This window comes from Fundulus heteroclitus, chromosome 12 (assembly GCF_011125445.2).
Source record: "Fundulus heteroclitus isolate FHET01 chromosome 12, MU-UCD_Fhet_4.1, whole genome shotgun sequence".
NCBI lineage: Eukaryota > Metazoa > Chordata > Actinopteri > Cyprinodontiformes > Fundulidae > Fundulus > Fundulus heteroclitus.
Genome location: NC_046372.1, coordinates 36,620,995 through 36,637,974, shown reverse-complemented (window position 1 = coordinate 36,637,974; position 16,980 = coordinate 36,620,995). Strand labels below are relative to the sequence as shown.

Here is a 16,980-nt window from a genome sequence, read left to right as displayed (position 1 = left end):
GTAATGTTACATATATATTCTGTAACCTATTCGTAGTAGTTTTGTGTCTTGGATCAAAGATGTACGAAGACATATTCCGCTCTGAAGGTTCCCCTGGAATACAGGTAGCTGCCGTGAAATTCAAGCTCAGCCATATTTCCAGAGGAGTGCCACAGGAACAGCTGCGGGCCGTTGAACACGTTGGTCTTCAAGACATCCATGTCTCGGATCTGAACGGGAAACACAACAACAGGGTGGCTTTTATTCTTCATCCGAATTCCCCCAGAACTGAGCGTGCATGGCGTTGAAAACAAAGCTTGTTTGCACCATGATGTATGTAGAGTGGGAGTTGGTGGTGTTGAATACTAATCCTATGTGCAGCGCCCGGATCCTGATCTTCACTGAGGGAGGGGCGTTGATGAGCACTCGGCAGGTGTGACTGGTGTTCGACGTAACTGGATTCTCAAATATGCCGCTGGGCGAAAAGAGCTGGATGTCGCAATCTGCGTGGCACATTTGAGGAAGAGTTTGCTTATTATTTATATGTGGAAAGTTAAAATCATTAGAACATTTGTTGAGATTTTTGCCGCAGTAAATTCCCAAAACCCCTCAACAGTGGGTGGGGGAAGGTTGGGTAGGGGTGGGGTGGGTTGTGTGTGTGTGTGTGGGGAGGCGGGGGGGGGGGGGGGGGGGTGACAGCCCAGTAAAAACATTACAGCATATAATAAAATAAAGCTGAAAGTGTGAAGCAGCCATATGGAGCTCCTTCTATATCAGCAGAAAAGAAGATGTCAAATTCATGTGGATTCACTCTGAATCTTTTATCTGCAACACTTCTGCTATCATTTTATTTTAATAATTTGGAGGTATTCCCCTTTCAGGATTTTCACATTTTCTATCAGTTTCAGCAATATTAGCACATTTCATTCAAATTAATTCAGTTTAAAGAACATTAACCAGTACAATTAGTGAAAACAAGACAATGCAAGAATACTAAAAATCCTAAAAGAAATACTGCAATGTATCTCTACAACACTGCAATGTAAAACTGTATTGAAACAGTAATAGTGGAATTTTTTAAAGACAGCGAGCTCTGATGGCGCCAGGGTCGTGAGCACAGCTCATGTGCGGAGGCCATAGTCCTTGACACGGCTGACCCAGGTTCGATCCTGGCTTGAGGTCCTTCACCGCATGTCTTTCCCCCTCTCTCAAAACCCCTACTTTGTAAAAAAAAAAAAAACAGCCACTTTTTCAGTTGATTATAATAAAATGAGGCTATATACTCCAAGCGTCCGTCCAGATAATGTATTGATCTTTTAGTTTAGTCTTTCGGTCTTTTTGAGCCTAAAAATAACCACCTCACTGGACACGATGGGCAGATATAAACAGACTTTAAACAGTTTAAAACAGATATTACTGAAAATTTCATTTATTTCAGTAACTCCATTCACTAAGTGACACACAGTATACAGATTAATTACACAGATTGATGTCTTCAATCCATTATTTCTGCTAATTATGATGATTTTTCTGCTTACAGCTAATGAAAATACAACCTTTGAAAATAGAATATGAAGTCAAACAATTTTTAAAACAGATATGTGGCATAATGACAAAAGCCATTTTGCTTTTAGTATGTTTCTTTGACGGTCAGTCCAGTCACTGTGAAGCTGGTAAATCAACTCATAAAAGTTTGGTTATGTCCTTCTATCCATCTCTACCTGCTTATCTGTGTCAGGGGGCACAGGGAGAAGAGATCACACCCTGCACAGTTTGCCTGGCCAACGCAGACTAACAGGACAACAATTAAAGGGGTTATATTGGAGTCAACAGTCGCAACACTGTTGGACTCTGCATAGGTGTATAAGTGCGTAGCATCACCTTAGGAACAGATCTAGAGCGACAGAAGCAAATATTGTGCTTTCTAATAATATTACCCAGAGGTAACATGTTTAATGGGAGGGGTATCAAACCGAGGAGTTATACTTTCAGTAGTATAGTTTCTTCAGGATTAGCTGCCTTACCTTGATGGTGGCTCCTTTTCGTGTTCTTCTGTGACCTGTAGGTAAACACAACCCCATTTCCAGGAGTGACCAGACTTTGGCGAACAAGCAGGACATTAGTTCTGGTGGTCAGTTCACTGCCTGCTGCCTGCACGCACTTTCTCACGAAAGCCAGACGGTCGAAAAACGCCACGTACTCCCCTGTACGATACCCACACACACACACACACACACACACACACACACACACACACACACACACACACACACACACACACACACACACACACACACACACACACACAGTTACACATATCTGTGTGTCTGCAGCAGACTTCAAAATGACTGAATTGTTGAATCAAAGTATACTTTTTCTGCAGTCCAGGGAGCTGGAGATGACTCGAACGCTGATGACCTCGTCGAGGGGTCGACCTATCGACACGGTGCATCTGCCCGGCGCGTCCTTTAAATCCACAGTGCCCGATTCCTCCAGGAGTAGCTGCCCGCATGCACCTGGAAAAGCACATGCACTGTGAGGATAATGCTGCTCGAACATTTTATTGCTAATAAGCCATGATAAAGGACGGGCTCTCACTAGACTTTGGTGTGGGGGTGGCTGTGGTAGTCTGCTTGATGCTTACGGCCTCTGTCGGCGTTGGAGGGAGGCTGCCTTCGTGGTTCTGTGGTGCGTCTTTGCTCACCGGAATGGGAGATGGGAGCTGCTTTTCTGTGAGGTTTGCTTTGCTGACTGAAGAGGTCTTGTCCAAGGCCACGTCTGTGCAGCTGTCCACGTAGCACCCTCGGATCGTGATCGGTTTGGGCATGTGCATGCAAAGCAGGGGGCTGAGGGGGTCAGGGCTCGACGGGCCCATGCAGGAGACCGCCCGGGACTGGATACCGTATCCGCAGGGTGCCGAACACTTGGGAGGGACAACGTGAGAGGTGGGCATGGGTCACAGTGGAAGCAGGGTGGGCAGAGACAGGCGTGTTTATACTGTGAGAGGCGTTCAAATGAACTGGTGGTGAAATTTAAATAATACTGTGGGGATGCCAGCCCACAAAAAGATGTGCGTATACTTAACTGCAATTATTATAGTATTTTTCTTTAACTGGATGATTGAAAAAAAAAATCTGTGATTGATTAAACAGGTTATTTACTTCAATCTGAATTCATCCTCATCTCCCCATCCTGTCATTTGTACCTGGCTCCATGGTTTCACCTCCCACTTGAAGGTGCACGCTCGCACCAGGCAAGGCACCGTGGTGGCCGGTTTGACGGCCGCGCGGCATCCCTCCTCTGGCACCACGCTCTCCTTCCCGTGGATAAACTGGACGCAGGACACATTCCTCTGAGCTACGCCCAGGTCACAGGACACGGAGCAGGGCGACGTCCTGAATACCTTCCACCTATAAGATGAGCGATGCTGATTGTGAGAAGACCTTTGCCCTTTGCAACAACCACTGCTCTCAGATTGCTTGTGTACTAGTTCACCTCGCGGGGCAGCGGTGAGAATTACACGAAACCACCACTGTTGGTTTGGGAAAGCCGCTGCAGTTGTGATCCTCCAACACCTCCTCCTCCTCCTCCCCATCTGCCTCTCGAGCACAATACAGCACTCTCTTGGCTACCCCTCCTCCACACGTTACACTGCAGACTCCTTGCTTAGAGCGCCACCTGGTTGTTAGGGGAAACACAGCATGCAGCTGCAGGATGAACATCAGTGTTCTTTTGCGTATTCAGACTGCTTTAAGCCTCTACATTATGTCACATTACAACATGGCAGGAGGATGATAAATGATGATTAATTACTTTTTTAAAGGGTAAATTCTGAAAAATGTTGCATGCACTGTATTTCAGCCCCGTACCCATATGTAGTGGAACAACCTACTGCTGCCATTACAGCTGCAATGCATTCTGGGCATGTTCCTACTATCTTTGCATGTCTAGAGAGACCAAACCTTTTGACCATTGTTTTTCACAAAAATAGCCGTGGCTCGGTTGGGTTGGATGGAGAGCATTTGTGGAGCTCAATTGACAAGCCTTGCAAAAGATTCTTGGCTGAATTATAGGTCTGGACTTTGACTGGGCCATTCAATAATCTGATTGTAATTTGATGCAAACTGTTCTGTAGCACCTCTGGTTGTTTTTTTTTTTTAAGGTTGCCCTCGTGCTGAGAGGTGAGCCTCTGTACCAGACTCGTGTTTTCAGCTGCCTCTTTTTTCCTACAAACCTTGCCCTGTACTTAGTTCCATCCATTTTATCATCAACCCTGACCAGATTCCCTGTTGACGTGCTGAATCTGAATGACAAGATGTACTTTAAGGGTGAAGTATATTGGAAGTTCTCCCTACATTTGATGTTTTACATGAAAGCTAGAAGATAAAAAAAATTCTCTTCTGGCCAGATCACCTTCTTCCACATGTTTGTTGTGTCGCCCCACAGCTCTTATGATAAACTGTAACTTCTCTTGTATTTGTTTTTATTTTACATTTCTGCTACATTCATACTGACATTAAGTTACACAGTTACATTCATAAATAGGTAACTTCTGAATGCATTTAGTTGCACTAGATTGTGGTTAGGATATCAGAGCAGAACGCATTTCAAATGTTGATTTGGGACAAGTTTTGAAAACTATGCATCGTTTTCCTTATTTTCACTATTATACTGTACTTACTTTGTGCCGGTTTTGCACCAGCAAAAGGAAAATCATCAAAATACCTATTGAAGTTTGTGATGTGATGTGACAAATTGTTAAACAATTCAAAGTGTTGGACTGCATTTGGAAAGCGCAGCAGCCCTCTGGATGCCTCATACAAAACACACGTGATTAATGAAAAGAGTATTAAATTAAAGGTTTCTCACACTGGAGGGCAGGGAGAAAGGCCACACATCTCAGTATGAGGCTCAGGCTTGCTGGAAGAGTCACAGTTGAAGTCAGGCACCCCCAGTCTGGTCTGGTGATCCACACAAGAAAACCACACCTCTCGGGTCCCTTTGACGCATGAGCATTGGGACTTGAGTTACTACACCGGAGGAGAACGTGCTGCTTCTGAAATGCGCATGGCCAAAGCTTTCCGCTTACCCTTCCCGCAGGTCCTGGAACACTGGCTGACCACAGGGCTCCAGACATACACAGGAGCCTGTCTGGAGCGCGGTAACAAACTGGACTTTAAACTGGGCCTTTCCTGGTCACGAGAAAGACTCTTTAGGCATTCAGTTCAGTAACGAAATGAAAAAAAGTCAATGTATTTTGGACTTTACCTGCACCTTAGATTCCCACCCGATGGGGCAGACGTCCACCACACACGGCACTGAATCCGGAGGAGCGATCTGGTTTAAGCAGAAGCTATGATCCACCGCGACGTCTGAGCCGTCTTCTTGCCGGACACAAGACACGTTGCGTTTTGCTTCTCCTGGTCCACACACCGCAGAGCAGTTCCCTGGCTCTGACACAGACCATCTGTAAATAAAGGGTTTCACATTAAACTCAGATAGAAAAAAATATTAAAAAGTCGTCTATGCTGTGTGAGCAATGCAGTGAATTATTGTATTTGCAAACAAACCCATTATCATCAATAAACCATAGACCATACCTGGCGGGGCAATGGTGCAGGTTACATTTTTCCACAGAGTGTGGAGCAGTGTCTGAGGAACACTTTGAATCTGGAATCCTTATGGAATAAGTAACATTTTTTTGAACACATCGTACTCGACGCACTCGGAATCCACCCCCACAGGAGGCGCTGCAAACCCCAAAACTTCCTGCATCCCACCTGCAAAACAATAAATTATTCATGTACAGTCATTTTGGGCTGCAAAAGGGGGGGCCGGATAACGGTAAAAAATAAACTGAAATAAAAAAAAAAACATTGAGCTGATAGCGAACCTAACCTGGGGGGACAGAATGAGAGATGACAGGGTATGTGCGGCGTTGTGGGAGGAGGAGGGGCTTTACAGTAGTTTGGCTTCAAAGGGTTGTTGGTGTCTTCATCTACACAGACATGCTCCTGCTTCACTATACCTGTACAGAGGTAGAGAAGCATAGAAAGGATTGGGAGGTTGTATTACTCATTTTAATACAGGTATCAGTTGCATTTATCACAAAACAGGAAATCATTTACCCAATCCACAAGTGACAGAGCAAGGCGTTGCTGAAAGAGCCCATTTTCCTCTGGGTAATCTGCCGTTCAACTTCTTGTTTCTTGGCACATAAAACTGAAAGCTAATGTTTGGGTTGGTTTTTTCACCGTATTCTTTTCCATATTTGCGATAGATCTGAAATGAAAAAAAAAAAGTACAAACAGTAGCTGCATAAATCTTATGTATTTTCAGCAAAATAATCTGAAGCGTGAACTATGTAGTGCAGCCTTGAAATTCAGCTTCTTCTTTTCTAAATACCTAGCCCCCTTCTCACTGGATTAAGACAGCTCGCCACAGAAATCATCCAGCTCATGGAGAGTCATAGAGACGTCCTCTGGGGTGCATTGACAACACAGTCTGCTTTCTGTTAGGCTTGATGGACCATAGAAGTTCCCCAAAAGTTTTGAACATTTACAAAATTCTCATGGTTAGATTGGGACGGTTAATCATTGCGGTGAGAACCCAGCTGGCAGCAGAGGTGGTTTATTTATGACATGTGGCCCACATGCACCTGTATGGATTGGTCATCAGCATGATGAGTGTCCACCCGGGCCTCAGACCCAGCATCGAAACCTCATTACATCTACACCGGGCTGGCTGCCCTCCAAGTAATTTAATATAATGCTGCAGGGGGAACAGCCCCCCCCCCCTGCCCCCCCAAAACACACTCTTCAGGCAACAAACAAAAGGACCTGACCAAGCGGCTGACATAAACAATTCATGATCTCCACTGGAATAAAGACCTTGCTGTGGTCTGAGACTGGTATTCACTGGGCCCTTACAGAAGCAGCGCCCACACTTCCAAATTGCACATAGACTGATTGATCCAAGGAAGTTGTGAGTTTTTCAGGCCGCAGTTGTGGTGAGGAGGAGGTAAAATCATGGGTATTGACTGAAAGCGTTTGGAATGAAGTTATACGATAATGTGTTCTGAGCAAAACGCATATTGCAGAACTTCTGTTTTGTATGTATTACTGCCCTTTACTACACTTACTGATATATATATATATTTATTCAGAGTTCCACAGATTATTTGCTGTTTCCTCTGTTGATGGTGTCTCCTCGGTTTTCTTCTGCCCCTTTTGGTTCCTTATTTTCTGCTGTTGTGGCCTTTCCAACCTGTTGCCTGAAGCTCGTGTAGCGTGTTGTAGTGTCACTAATTTAATAAAGTCAATGAGGAACAGGGCGAACGTCTTGTTTGTCCTTTGTAGAGAAAATGTGCCACTGGTACTACAAGGCCACCAAACCAGAGCCACTGTTTGTTTGCATAAGCTGCATGACCATGACACTGAAGATTGTATAGGACGCCACACTTAACTGAGTTCAGTGATCCATTCAAAAACTATTTTCACACACTTCTAATGTTACCAATAAGCTGGTAAAAAAAAAAAATATATATATATATATATATATATATATATATATATAGGAACAATCACAATATTCTACAGCTCTTTATTTTATCGTTCTGTAAATCGGCTGCTGTCTTTCCTGTATTTAACTTCAATGTTGCATTTCTTTTGTTTACTTAAAGTATGCATTTTCACCTGAATATACCTTATTAACAATTATTAATACCCCTTTTTTTGTTTTTCCCATTTCTGATGAGTTCATTCTTTTTGCTTTAGAGCTAAACTATTAAATAGTTTATATTAATTCATTTTACTAGTGTGTAACCCTGATGTATCCTGTCTACATATTTTTACCACTGTCACACTCAAATTTCCACATTGTGGCACAAAAAAAAAAAGAAGGTATTGTATATAAAAGTCTATGCAGATGTGATGCCTGTCCCATTATCATCGTGCTGGGATAGATGATAGGAAGGCAGAAAGAAATAACCTATTTTCTAACTACCAAGAACATAGTTGGTCCATGATTATGTACAAACATCCCTGCTCTGCTCAGGCCGTCATGGAGGTCCCAGAGTCTGTGGAGTGGTCTTATTGTTTATACTGTAATTAGAGAGGTTCCTTTTCCTGACCTGTACACTTATCTCCTGTTTCAGAGGTCCAGGTATAACAACTTCTTCCATCTCGGGTAAAAGGTCAGGAGTCAGGTGAAGATGATACTGTACATGGTCTTCATCCAGTGGCGAGGGATGGGTGACATTCAGAGCCATGGTACCCCTTCCAGACACGATGTACTGATCCCCAACCATTACAGCTGCAAACACAGAAAAACCTCATACTTGGTAAATTACATTTACCAAGTGTGGTGTTGTAGGTATTTAAAGCTCTTATAATGACTCCACTCACCTAAATGAGTGAAGATAGGTGCCCTGTTGATAACATGGACCTGAGTGGCATTTACTGGCAGAGTGAGAAAAGTGGTGTACTCTTTTTGTAAAAAAAAAAAGGAGAAAGGGTTTAGGGGAGTGCATTCGGTTTCCTGGGTTGCAATGTCAAGGAAGGCAATTTGTTATCCAGTAATTTGTTACCTTTGGCACGACCACCGCTGTAGGAGTCAGATGTCAAAACACAGCTTGACCCATCTCCGCCACACACCCCGCACACATCCCACACTTTACCAGAGTGCAGCACGCCATCACAGCCAAACAGCTACACACGGAATCAATACCAAGTGGAAAAAAAAGTGAAAAAAAAACCAACCCTGAACACAGAATCTGCTTCCTGACATGTTTATTATTCCTTACCTGGCATCTGCCTCGAAGACAAGCAGCTGTTGCGCCGTAAGGAGGAGAGCCGTGTGACTCACAGCGAGTACCATCCACAAAATAAGACCCGCGGCTCACTATGAAGTTTTCTCCATCAGACTGACACATATGTCTGCACTGCTCATCCCCTGATCATCGGCAAATTAAAACAATAATATGAAATTACGTTGTTTTGTCTGTTTGAAAAAGTAGAACACAAGTGCAAATGTTTGGACTCCAATCAATCACCTTTGACAAAGCCAACGGCAGGGATCCATTTGTAGAAGGAGGCAGCGTTGGGTAGCAAGTACAGGGGCTGTAGGTCTGTTTGGGAACACTGCTCTGCCATGAACTCCAACTGGGTCCGCCCACATGGCTAAAGCAACAGAAGGGTAAAGAAATTGGGTTCATGAAAATTTTCCCTTTGCTCTAGTTGAGCGGTAGATATAAAGTCTAGTGAATTTTTGTCCCAAGACTTTGGCTTTGCAGGGTTAAGTGTTAATATCCTGGAGCTTCCTCCAGAGCAACCAACAAACTCGAAAATAACGTTACAAGAAATGGGTGCAATTAAGTCAATTAATTAGTGAATAAATGGACTGACCTTACAAGGTGTTTTTCTGGCGTACCAACAACTCAAAGTGATTTTATACAGTCTGTCTTCCTCTCTCAGCCACTCTCACACATTCATGCACCGATTCACAGTTCGGTAAGCAACTTGGAGTTAAGTATCTTACTCAAGGGCACATTGATGTGGCAGGAAATTCGAATCGAAACCACAACCTTTCCGAGAGCAAGACTCTTCCCACTGAACCCCAGCGTGCAACAAAATATAGTGCACCTGAGTGTGATTAAACTGTAATAGAAAAAGAGCTGTTCTGTAAAGACCTCAGAGGTTGGTGAGTAAACATTAGAGAAGAGATAGCATAAAGACCAAGGAGCACAGCAGGAAATTCAAGAGTAGAAAAACTGAAAATGTTTAAACGTTTAAAGAAGAGGCAGGTTACAAAAGAGTACGCCCAGCTTTGAACATCTTATAAAGCACTGTTCAATTTGGCATCTGAAAAAGGGAAACAATGCAATATACTGTAACTGCAATCCTACCAGGACAAGAAAGTCCACCTAAACTGACAGGCCAGGTAAGGAGTGTCACGGTTTGGGATGTTGTGGCTGGACCCAAGTGTAAACAGGAGTCTAGAAATGTCATGATGAGAACGAAATGTAATAAAGAAATAAAGAACTTACAAGGAGCGAGGAACTGAGGACCGTACAGGGGGTTGTGTAATGGACGAGCTGACATATTGGTGACCAGACAGCTTATATACAGGGGAAGAGGTTAGAGAAAAGCACAGAAAGTAGGTAAAAAGTAATCAGGCAATTAGTGTTGGCAACAACTGGGAACACTGAAGGCTGAGGGAACTGAGGGAGAATGAAAGCATAGGCAGACAGGGAGGAACACAGGGAGAAAACCTAACAGAATAAACAAGACGAAATCGAGAACCTATTAAGGAACTAATATGTTAACTGGTTCACAAAAAATAAAAAAACAACAACCATATAAACACTAATGGAAAAAAACGAAATAAAGAAAGCATGATCTTGGAAGGAACCAGTCTAAAACAAGCATCTGGAGACAAGGAGGCTTATGATAACTCTGGAGGAGCAGCAGAGATCCGCTGCTCAGGTGCAAAACTCTACTGTCAGGAAAACTCTCAGTCATGCTCTCAAGAATTCTAGCCTTTCTTGGAGATTAGCCAGAACAAACCTACGACTGAAAGCAAGTCATTAGAAATCTGGTTTGCACATTTCCACAACCCATCTAGATGACGCAGCAAACATGTGAGAAAAAGTGAACTGTGGTGGTAGCAGCGTCATGGCACAGGGATGCTTTTCTTCAGATGGGACGAGGAAGCTAGTCAGAGTTTATGGTGAGACAGATGGAGTCTAGACCTGATTCCAGTAGAAAATCTGAAGCAAAGCTTTAAAACGGGTCCCTTCCTTTTCCCGGTCCCGCACAACAAATGTGTGTTGGTTTAAATTTGTGTTTCCAACGTTGACAATACGTGAGGAGGTTCATGGAGCAGGAACACTTTTTGTGAGGCAATTTAGTAAAATACAGAGGCCCTGTGTAAACAAAACCAGTAAAAACCTTACCTGTTGGTTACAAAGTTCAGCCTCAATATCTGGACCCTCACAATCATTCCCCCCAAAAGCAGGTCTGAAAACACATAGCGCAAATTAAAAAAAAAAAAAAAAAACCTCTGTCAAGTAGATCACGATGCTTGTGTAACACTTGCCACCTTGGGTTGTTGCATTCCCTCGTCCGGAGCGTAACTCCTCCACCGCATGTCCGGGAGCAGGTGGAATACGCAGACCAGCTGGACCAGGAGCCGTTAACCACCACAGAGGAACCAAAGTCATCCGGGGACACGCAGCGTCCCTTCAGACACCACTAGAAGGCAGAAGGAATAACGTGCGTCTGCTTACTTCTTGACTCTGGGGTGGCTGCTGCAGCATTTCTCAGTACCTGATTGGGCGCACACTCTGTCCCATCCAGCAGTGGCACCAGGAGGCGCTTGCAGGAGCTGACATCTTCAGGGTTAATGTGACAGGACAGAACACGACAAGCTGGCTGATGGAAAATCAGACCCATCATTGTCAACATGAATCAACATGTACAGTGGAGTTACATGCATATTTTTTTCCATAAATGAAGGTGCCACCTAGTGCTACAGAGCTGACATCACAGGCGGCATACCAGGTCAGGATTGGAGAATGAGCAGGCTCTTGCAGTGCTCCCAAAAGCGATGCGACACTGGTCGTCAACTCCATAATACAGCCCGGGCTTCCAGTCCTGTAGGGAGCCTCTCAGCGCAGGGAAGTCCTTGGCACAATCAGCCTTCCCTTCACTGGCAACATTACATAGTGCCATGTCTCATTTTCTGAATACTTAAAACAGTCACAGTGTGAAAAAGTTCAGACCCCCTATACAATATTCAGTTCTTAGGACAGAAATGTTAACACATTTATGTCAAATCTAACTCTTTTATAACCTGGAACGGAAAGTGAATTCTTTGCGCACAAACAACAATTAACCCAGTTTTACTGATGAAAAGGTTTGAACAAAAAAATATTTTTATCATTAATGAGAGGCTTGTGCACGCACAGCTGGACTGTACAGGGAGGCCCACCTGAAGAAGGTGAGGAGCTGCTGTCTGCTGCAGGGGGACCAGGTCAAATCCACGCTGTTGTAGCCTCCATCCGAGGCCATCATGAAGCCGCCCCGAGTGCAGCTGTTCCCCGCTCCGTCGTGGTTGATCCCAAAACTATGGGCCATGGCAATAAAGTTTAAAACTGCGGAAGTGTCCTTAATGCAGAATGAATCCAACATGACACTTTTAAAACATAAGGACAGTTAAACCCAGTGTATAATCACCATATATTGCTCATAAAAAGAAAGAAAGAGCAATACACCTGATCTCGCAGTGATAAAAAAAGATTATAAAGTATTAAGGACCCTTAAAGGCTCAGCCTTAAAGCTGCACACTTCAATTCCATTTCAATTATTATATTGGAAATTTAGCAACACCTTTTATAATTTTTTTGAGTAGTGAAAATTCTGAATATATTTGCCAAATTTATCATTTGGGCCCTTGATATGGTATCAGTTCCACCCTTTTAGAAACATAAGAGGTCTAGTTTTGGAGACAGTTCCATGGATTATTAATCTGTAAGTGTGACAGCTGGAGACTTTTCCTGTAACTCATCCCAAATGATGCTGCCTCTGATATCATTAGAAGAATATCTTGAAGCAATAGACCTAATAATTAGAAAATCATCTGAATGGAGGAGATTTAAAAAAACAACTTAAAAAAAAAAACAGATCTAATTAGACTGATTGCAGTTTGATGGATGAATCTTTATTCTACCTGTGGCCCACTTCATGAGCGATGGTGATGCCCAGGTCGAAGCCCGTGTCCTCTGTGATCACGCAGCTCCATTCGCTGGAGCAGACCCCACCCAGCTGGGTCACTCCCCGGACCTGCTTGTTCCCATCAGGCAGCTCCAGGTCGTACCTGTATGGTTACAGCACATTTAAACCTTGGTTTTGGGTTCACAAGGTACGGTGTCCTGCAAAAATAATCACACCCCTTCTTCTTTTCACACATTTTTGCCACATTTCAACCACAAACTTCATTGTGCTTTATTCAGATTTCATCTTAGGAACAGAAACAAAATGGCACATAGATATGGAGCCAAAGGAAAAGTATATATCATTTTCAAATTGTTTTACATAAAAATAAAAATGTTATATGCCTTTGTATTAGTCAGCCCTATTCACACTAATAACCAACCATGTTCAGTTCATTCTCAGTATAAATACAACTGTTCTGTCAAAGTCTCAGATGTTAGTTAACAACCGTGTAAAAAAAAAAAAAAAAAAGCACCATGAAGACCAAGGAGTACAGCAGACAGGTCAGGGAGGAAGTTGTGGCGAAGCTGGAGAAAAGAGTGGGGCTTCTTACTCCGCCTAAACTAACAGGCTCATGTGGTCGCTCTGAAGGAGCTGCAGAGAGCTACAGCTCAGGTGCAATCTGTTGACATCTTATAGTTGTGCTCTCCACAAATCTGACCATTACAGAAAAGTAGCGGATAACATTGTTGTCAAAACAAAGACATAAAAAGCTCAATTTGCAGTTTGCCACTAAGCCATGTTGGAGACACAGATGTGACCTAAAGGCAGCCACAGCTACTGGAAGGAAGTCACAGCAGTTTGTGGTTTCAATGGTGCAAAATGTGAAAATATTCATGCTGAATCTGACAAGGCATGTGCGTTTCCTTAAATTTCCACAGACTACGTGCCGTGCCTTGTTATGTACAACAGGAGGTCAGCGTGTAGTGGGTCTGAGTCATTGGAGGGGTTGATCCTTCTGCCCCAGTCACAGACACTTCTGAGGGAAGAGGTGATGTTGGTGGACATTTGGATCTCTGGCTAGAAGAGTAAAAGGTGAGTTAAAGCATCACAATGAAAACACAGTATTCAAAGTCATTCTAGATCACAGTGGTGTTTTCATGAATCTTTCATTACCAACACATTATACAACTTCCCGACCACAGAGTTCAAAGATGCCTGGACCTTTGTTTCCTTTGTGGAGATCACAGCAGCCAACCTCTTACCTCTGGCTCTGACAGGATGATCATGCGGACCAGGTGTACCCTCATGTTGGCACCCAGGGTCATGTCTCTCAACAGCTCAGAGGCCTGGGAAGGATTCACAGTACTCATCAGATTCATATACTTTTTTCTCCTCAGAGTGCGACTCGACTTGCTTTTTCCGGTGACCGGCGGAGGATGTTGGGGAACAAATGTCAAGATAGAATTTTCCCTCTAATCCTTTATTATTTATCGATCACCCCTTATAGCGGCCTTACGGTACGTTTGACCTACATTTCCATCCATAGATTTTAAAATGACTCAGAGAAGCATTTTTTTTACCGTATGTGTAGGCTTAGACTTACAATATTGAGGTTGGTGAGAACGTATCGTTCCGTGTCCTGCTTGTGGACCTGCTGGACGTCCGGCCCCACCACCACCAGCAGTTCCAGATGGGTGACGTCAGGCATCACGGTGGAGCGACGTAACCGGTCGCTTACTGCGGACGAAAGGAAAATATGTTGTGGAGACAAACAAGAAACTGCTTTAGAGCATAGACTCTGCTTCAGAACATTTCTGATAGGGCTATATTGTTGCACATTATCAAATCATTGTGTTGACGATGCGTCAGATAAATGCCGTTTCAAACAGTGTTCTTATGTTTCAACAGATACCTGTAGTGTCGGCAGAGGAGGCTTTTCCCCATGGGATCTGAATAGAAGAAACAGCATCAGTTTAGCTGGAAACAAAAGCCTAAACATTGGGAAGGATATTGACAATGCCTTTTAAAGGTTATCATAGCGTTTGAGAGGTTTGCCACGTTACAACCGCAAACCTCCTTGTGTTTTTTATTGTATGTTGTGATAGACCAACATAAAGCGTAGAATTTTGAAAGTGAAAAAGTTGTTTCACTCTTTATTAAATCTTCCTTGCAAAACTGCTCCAACTAGGCCAGGGGAGTGGTGGCCTAGTGGTTAAAGCACAGAGCTTTGGGCCCAGAGGTTCTGAGTTCAACTCCCACAAGCTGCCATTCTGGGTCCCTGAGCAAGACCCTTAACCCCCAATTGTTCCCCAGGTGCTGCACAGTCTACTAAACATTGCTCCCCAAGGGGATGGGTTAAGATGCAGAAGTGAATTTCTCCATTGTGAGATCAATAAAGTTCAATTATTATTATTCTAACACTTGAGCATGAGTCGATCTAAACCGTTCCATCGTCCTGGTAAGTTTCCCTCCACCTCAGTCTCAAATATGCCGTCACCCCTAACAGCTTTTCCTCCAGGACTAACCTGTATTTAGCTTCATTCCAATTCCCCATCTACTAAACATGCCGAGGAAAAGCATGCCCACTACGTGATGCAGCCTCCACAGTTTTTCATAGCAATGAATCATTGGTTGAATTTACAACAGTTAACTCTATTTACTAATTAGGTGACTTTAGGAGGCACTTGGTTACGTTTGAGTTTAAGTAAAGAAGGCTCTATACAACTGCGCGCCATACTTTTCAGATTTATTTTGGGGGAAAAACATTGTAAAACCCATGTATAACTTTCATACTACTTCATTCTAATTCACAGTTTGTATTTTAAAGGACGTACTTTAGATATAGTAAAACACAGTTTAGCTTTATTCTACAAAAGCTCTCTGTTTCCTGTTTAAAGTTGGAGAGTTCAATGCACTTTGCCGGAGCTCAGAGCCGCAGAACTGCCGCCGCAGAGCTCCTGTTCGCCTGCAGCTTTCCACCTACCTCATCCTGAGGAGATCCCATTAGAGCGTTGAAGCCAGGCAGTAAGAGCAGGAGCCACAGCACAGTCACAAAAAGCATTTTCCTCATTCTTCCTGTGCGCCTGCCTGCTCTCCTTTGACACTGAGACTATGTATGTTCCCTCCTGCTCATGCAGGACAGGGCCAAGCCATGAGTGTATGAGTAACGTGTTTATGTAAACAATAGGGACAAAGTTGATGTGTGTCATACGTCATTTCCTGATTTTTCTCCCCAAAGCTGGGATCAAAAGGACATCTCGTATTGGATGCTTTTTTTTTTTAGTTTGTGAAATGACTAATATGTGCAAAATCTAGTCTTGCTTTAGAGCAATGGAACTATGTAAACAGTTAGGGTAAAGCAAATGCCTCAAGCACATTTTGGATGACAATTAAATAGAATCACCGATCAGTGGAGTCTTGCATGTTTTATTTAGTAACCAAATGGCACTTTCAGATCCTCCCAGATTCATATTTTGGTTTGATTAGCTGGCAGATGAACCCAAGCGTGTTACTGACTTTTGCAGCCTCTAGAGGGCAGACTTGATCCAGGCCTGAGTGCAGCCTTGCTCCACAACACCCCATCAACCCACCCACAGCTATATGGCCATTGATGTTGCAAAGTGTTTTAACTCAGTCCCTTCTCTGTCCTGCAGGGCTGTAGTTTATCTCAGCGACCCTGGGATCCGCAGCCCATCTGCCATTGTTCTGCCTGTTGTCAGTCTGGATTAACAGCTGGCTGGCACGGCGGCAACACCAGCATGGCTGCTCATCCGAAACCTCAGTGCTGGATCTGTCAAGCACAAAACTGTGATAAATGCTGTTATATCTTTACGCCCATGCCCGCTCCCTCAAAGGAGAGCAAGGATTTTATATTTATGATGTCCTCAATTATACATAACTAGCCATATGGGGTACTCCAGTGGGCACAGGCATATGGTGCCTCAGGAAAATATTGTTTAGTTGCAGCTTTAACAAAAAAAGAAAAATAAGAGAGAGGGAGAGGAAGCTGTTTGCTGTCAGGAAGTTTAATACAGAGGAGTGATTGTCCTTATTAGTTTTATAGTTTATCACCTGAATTCTTTTTTTAAACGTTAAAAGGAGGAATTACAACTCGTCTTCAGCCTTTTGAATAGACCTTTAAGGTTTCATTTGTTTTATGAGGCCTGACCTCTTGTGTCAGATTTGAAGGTGCACTACTTGGGAGAGGATCTGATTTTGTGCATTAAAGGACGCCCGTTTACCTGCTGCTCTTTGTCACCGTCTCTGTCTGTTGCTCCAACTGTGA

At 43.5% G+C, this 16,980-nt stretch overlaps 1 protein-coding gene across 2 annotated transcripts; it reads right to left on the bottom strand.

The window, feature by feature from the left end:
• Positions 1 to 28: 28 nt before the first annotated feature.
• On the bottom strand, positions 29 to 15,838 carry adamts13 (ADAM metallopeptidase with thrombospondin type 1 motif, 13). Of its 2 annotated transcripts, none has more exons than XM_012866268.3 (29): positions 15,679 to 15,838; positions 14,608 to 14,644; positions 14,299 to 14,432; positions 13,958 to 14,041; positions 13,648 to 13,772; positions 12,709 to 12,855; positions 11,971 to 12,105; positions 11,538 to 11,688; positions 11,307 to 11,411; positions 11,080 to 11,231; positions 10,934 to 10,997; positions 9,032 to 9,158; positions 8,783 to 8,931; positions 8,567 to 8,687; positions 8,385 to 8,465; positions 8,111 to 8,292; positions 6,108 to 6,261; positions 5,878 to 6,007; positions 5,580 to 5,759; positions 5,248 to 5,446; positions 5,069 to 5,171; positions 4,849 to 4,978; positions 3,475 to 3,657; positions 3,185 to 3,389; positions 2,578 to 2,902; positions 2,352 to 2,495; positions 2,004 to 2,183; positions 307 to 482; positions 29 to 209 (listed from the first exon to the last, which is right to left on the bottom strand). In XM_012866268.3, the coding sequence occupies exons 1-29, from the start codon at positions 15,763 to 15,765 to the stop codon at positions 54 to 56; spliced, it is 4,146 nt and encodes a 1,381-aa protein (XP_012721722.2). In that variant the 5' UTR covers positions 15,766 to 15,838; the 3' UTR covers positions 29 to 53. The 2 variants fall into 2 exon arrangements, with proteins under 2 accessions (XP_012721722.2, XP_012721723.2); XM_012866269.3 differs by having other exon boundaries at positions 5,254 to 5,446.
• Between the last annotated feature and the right edge of the window lie 1,142 nt (positions 15,839 to 16,980).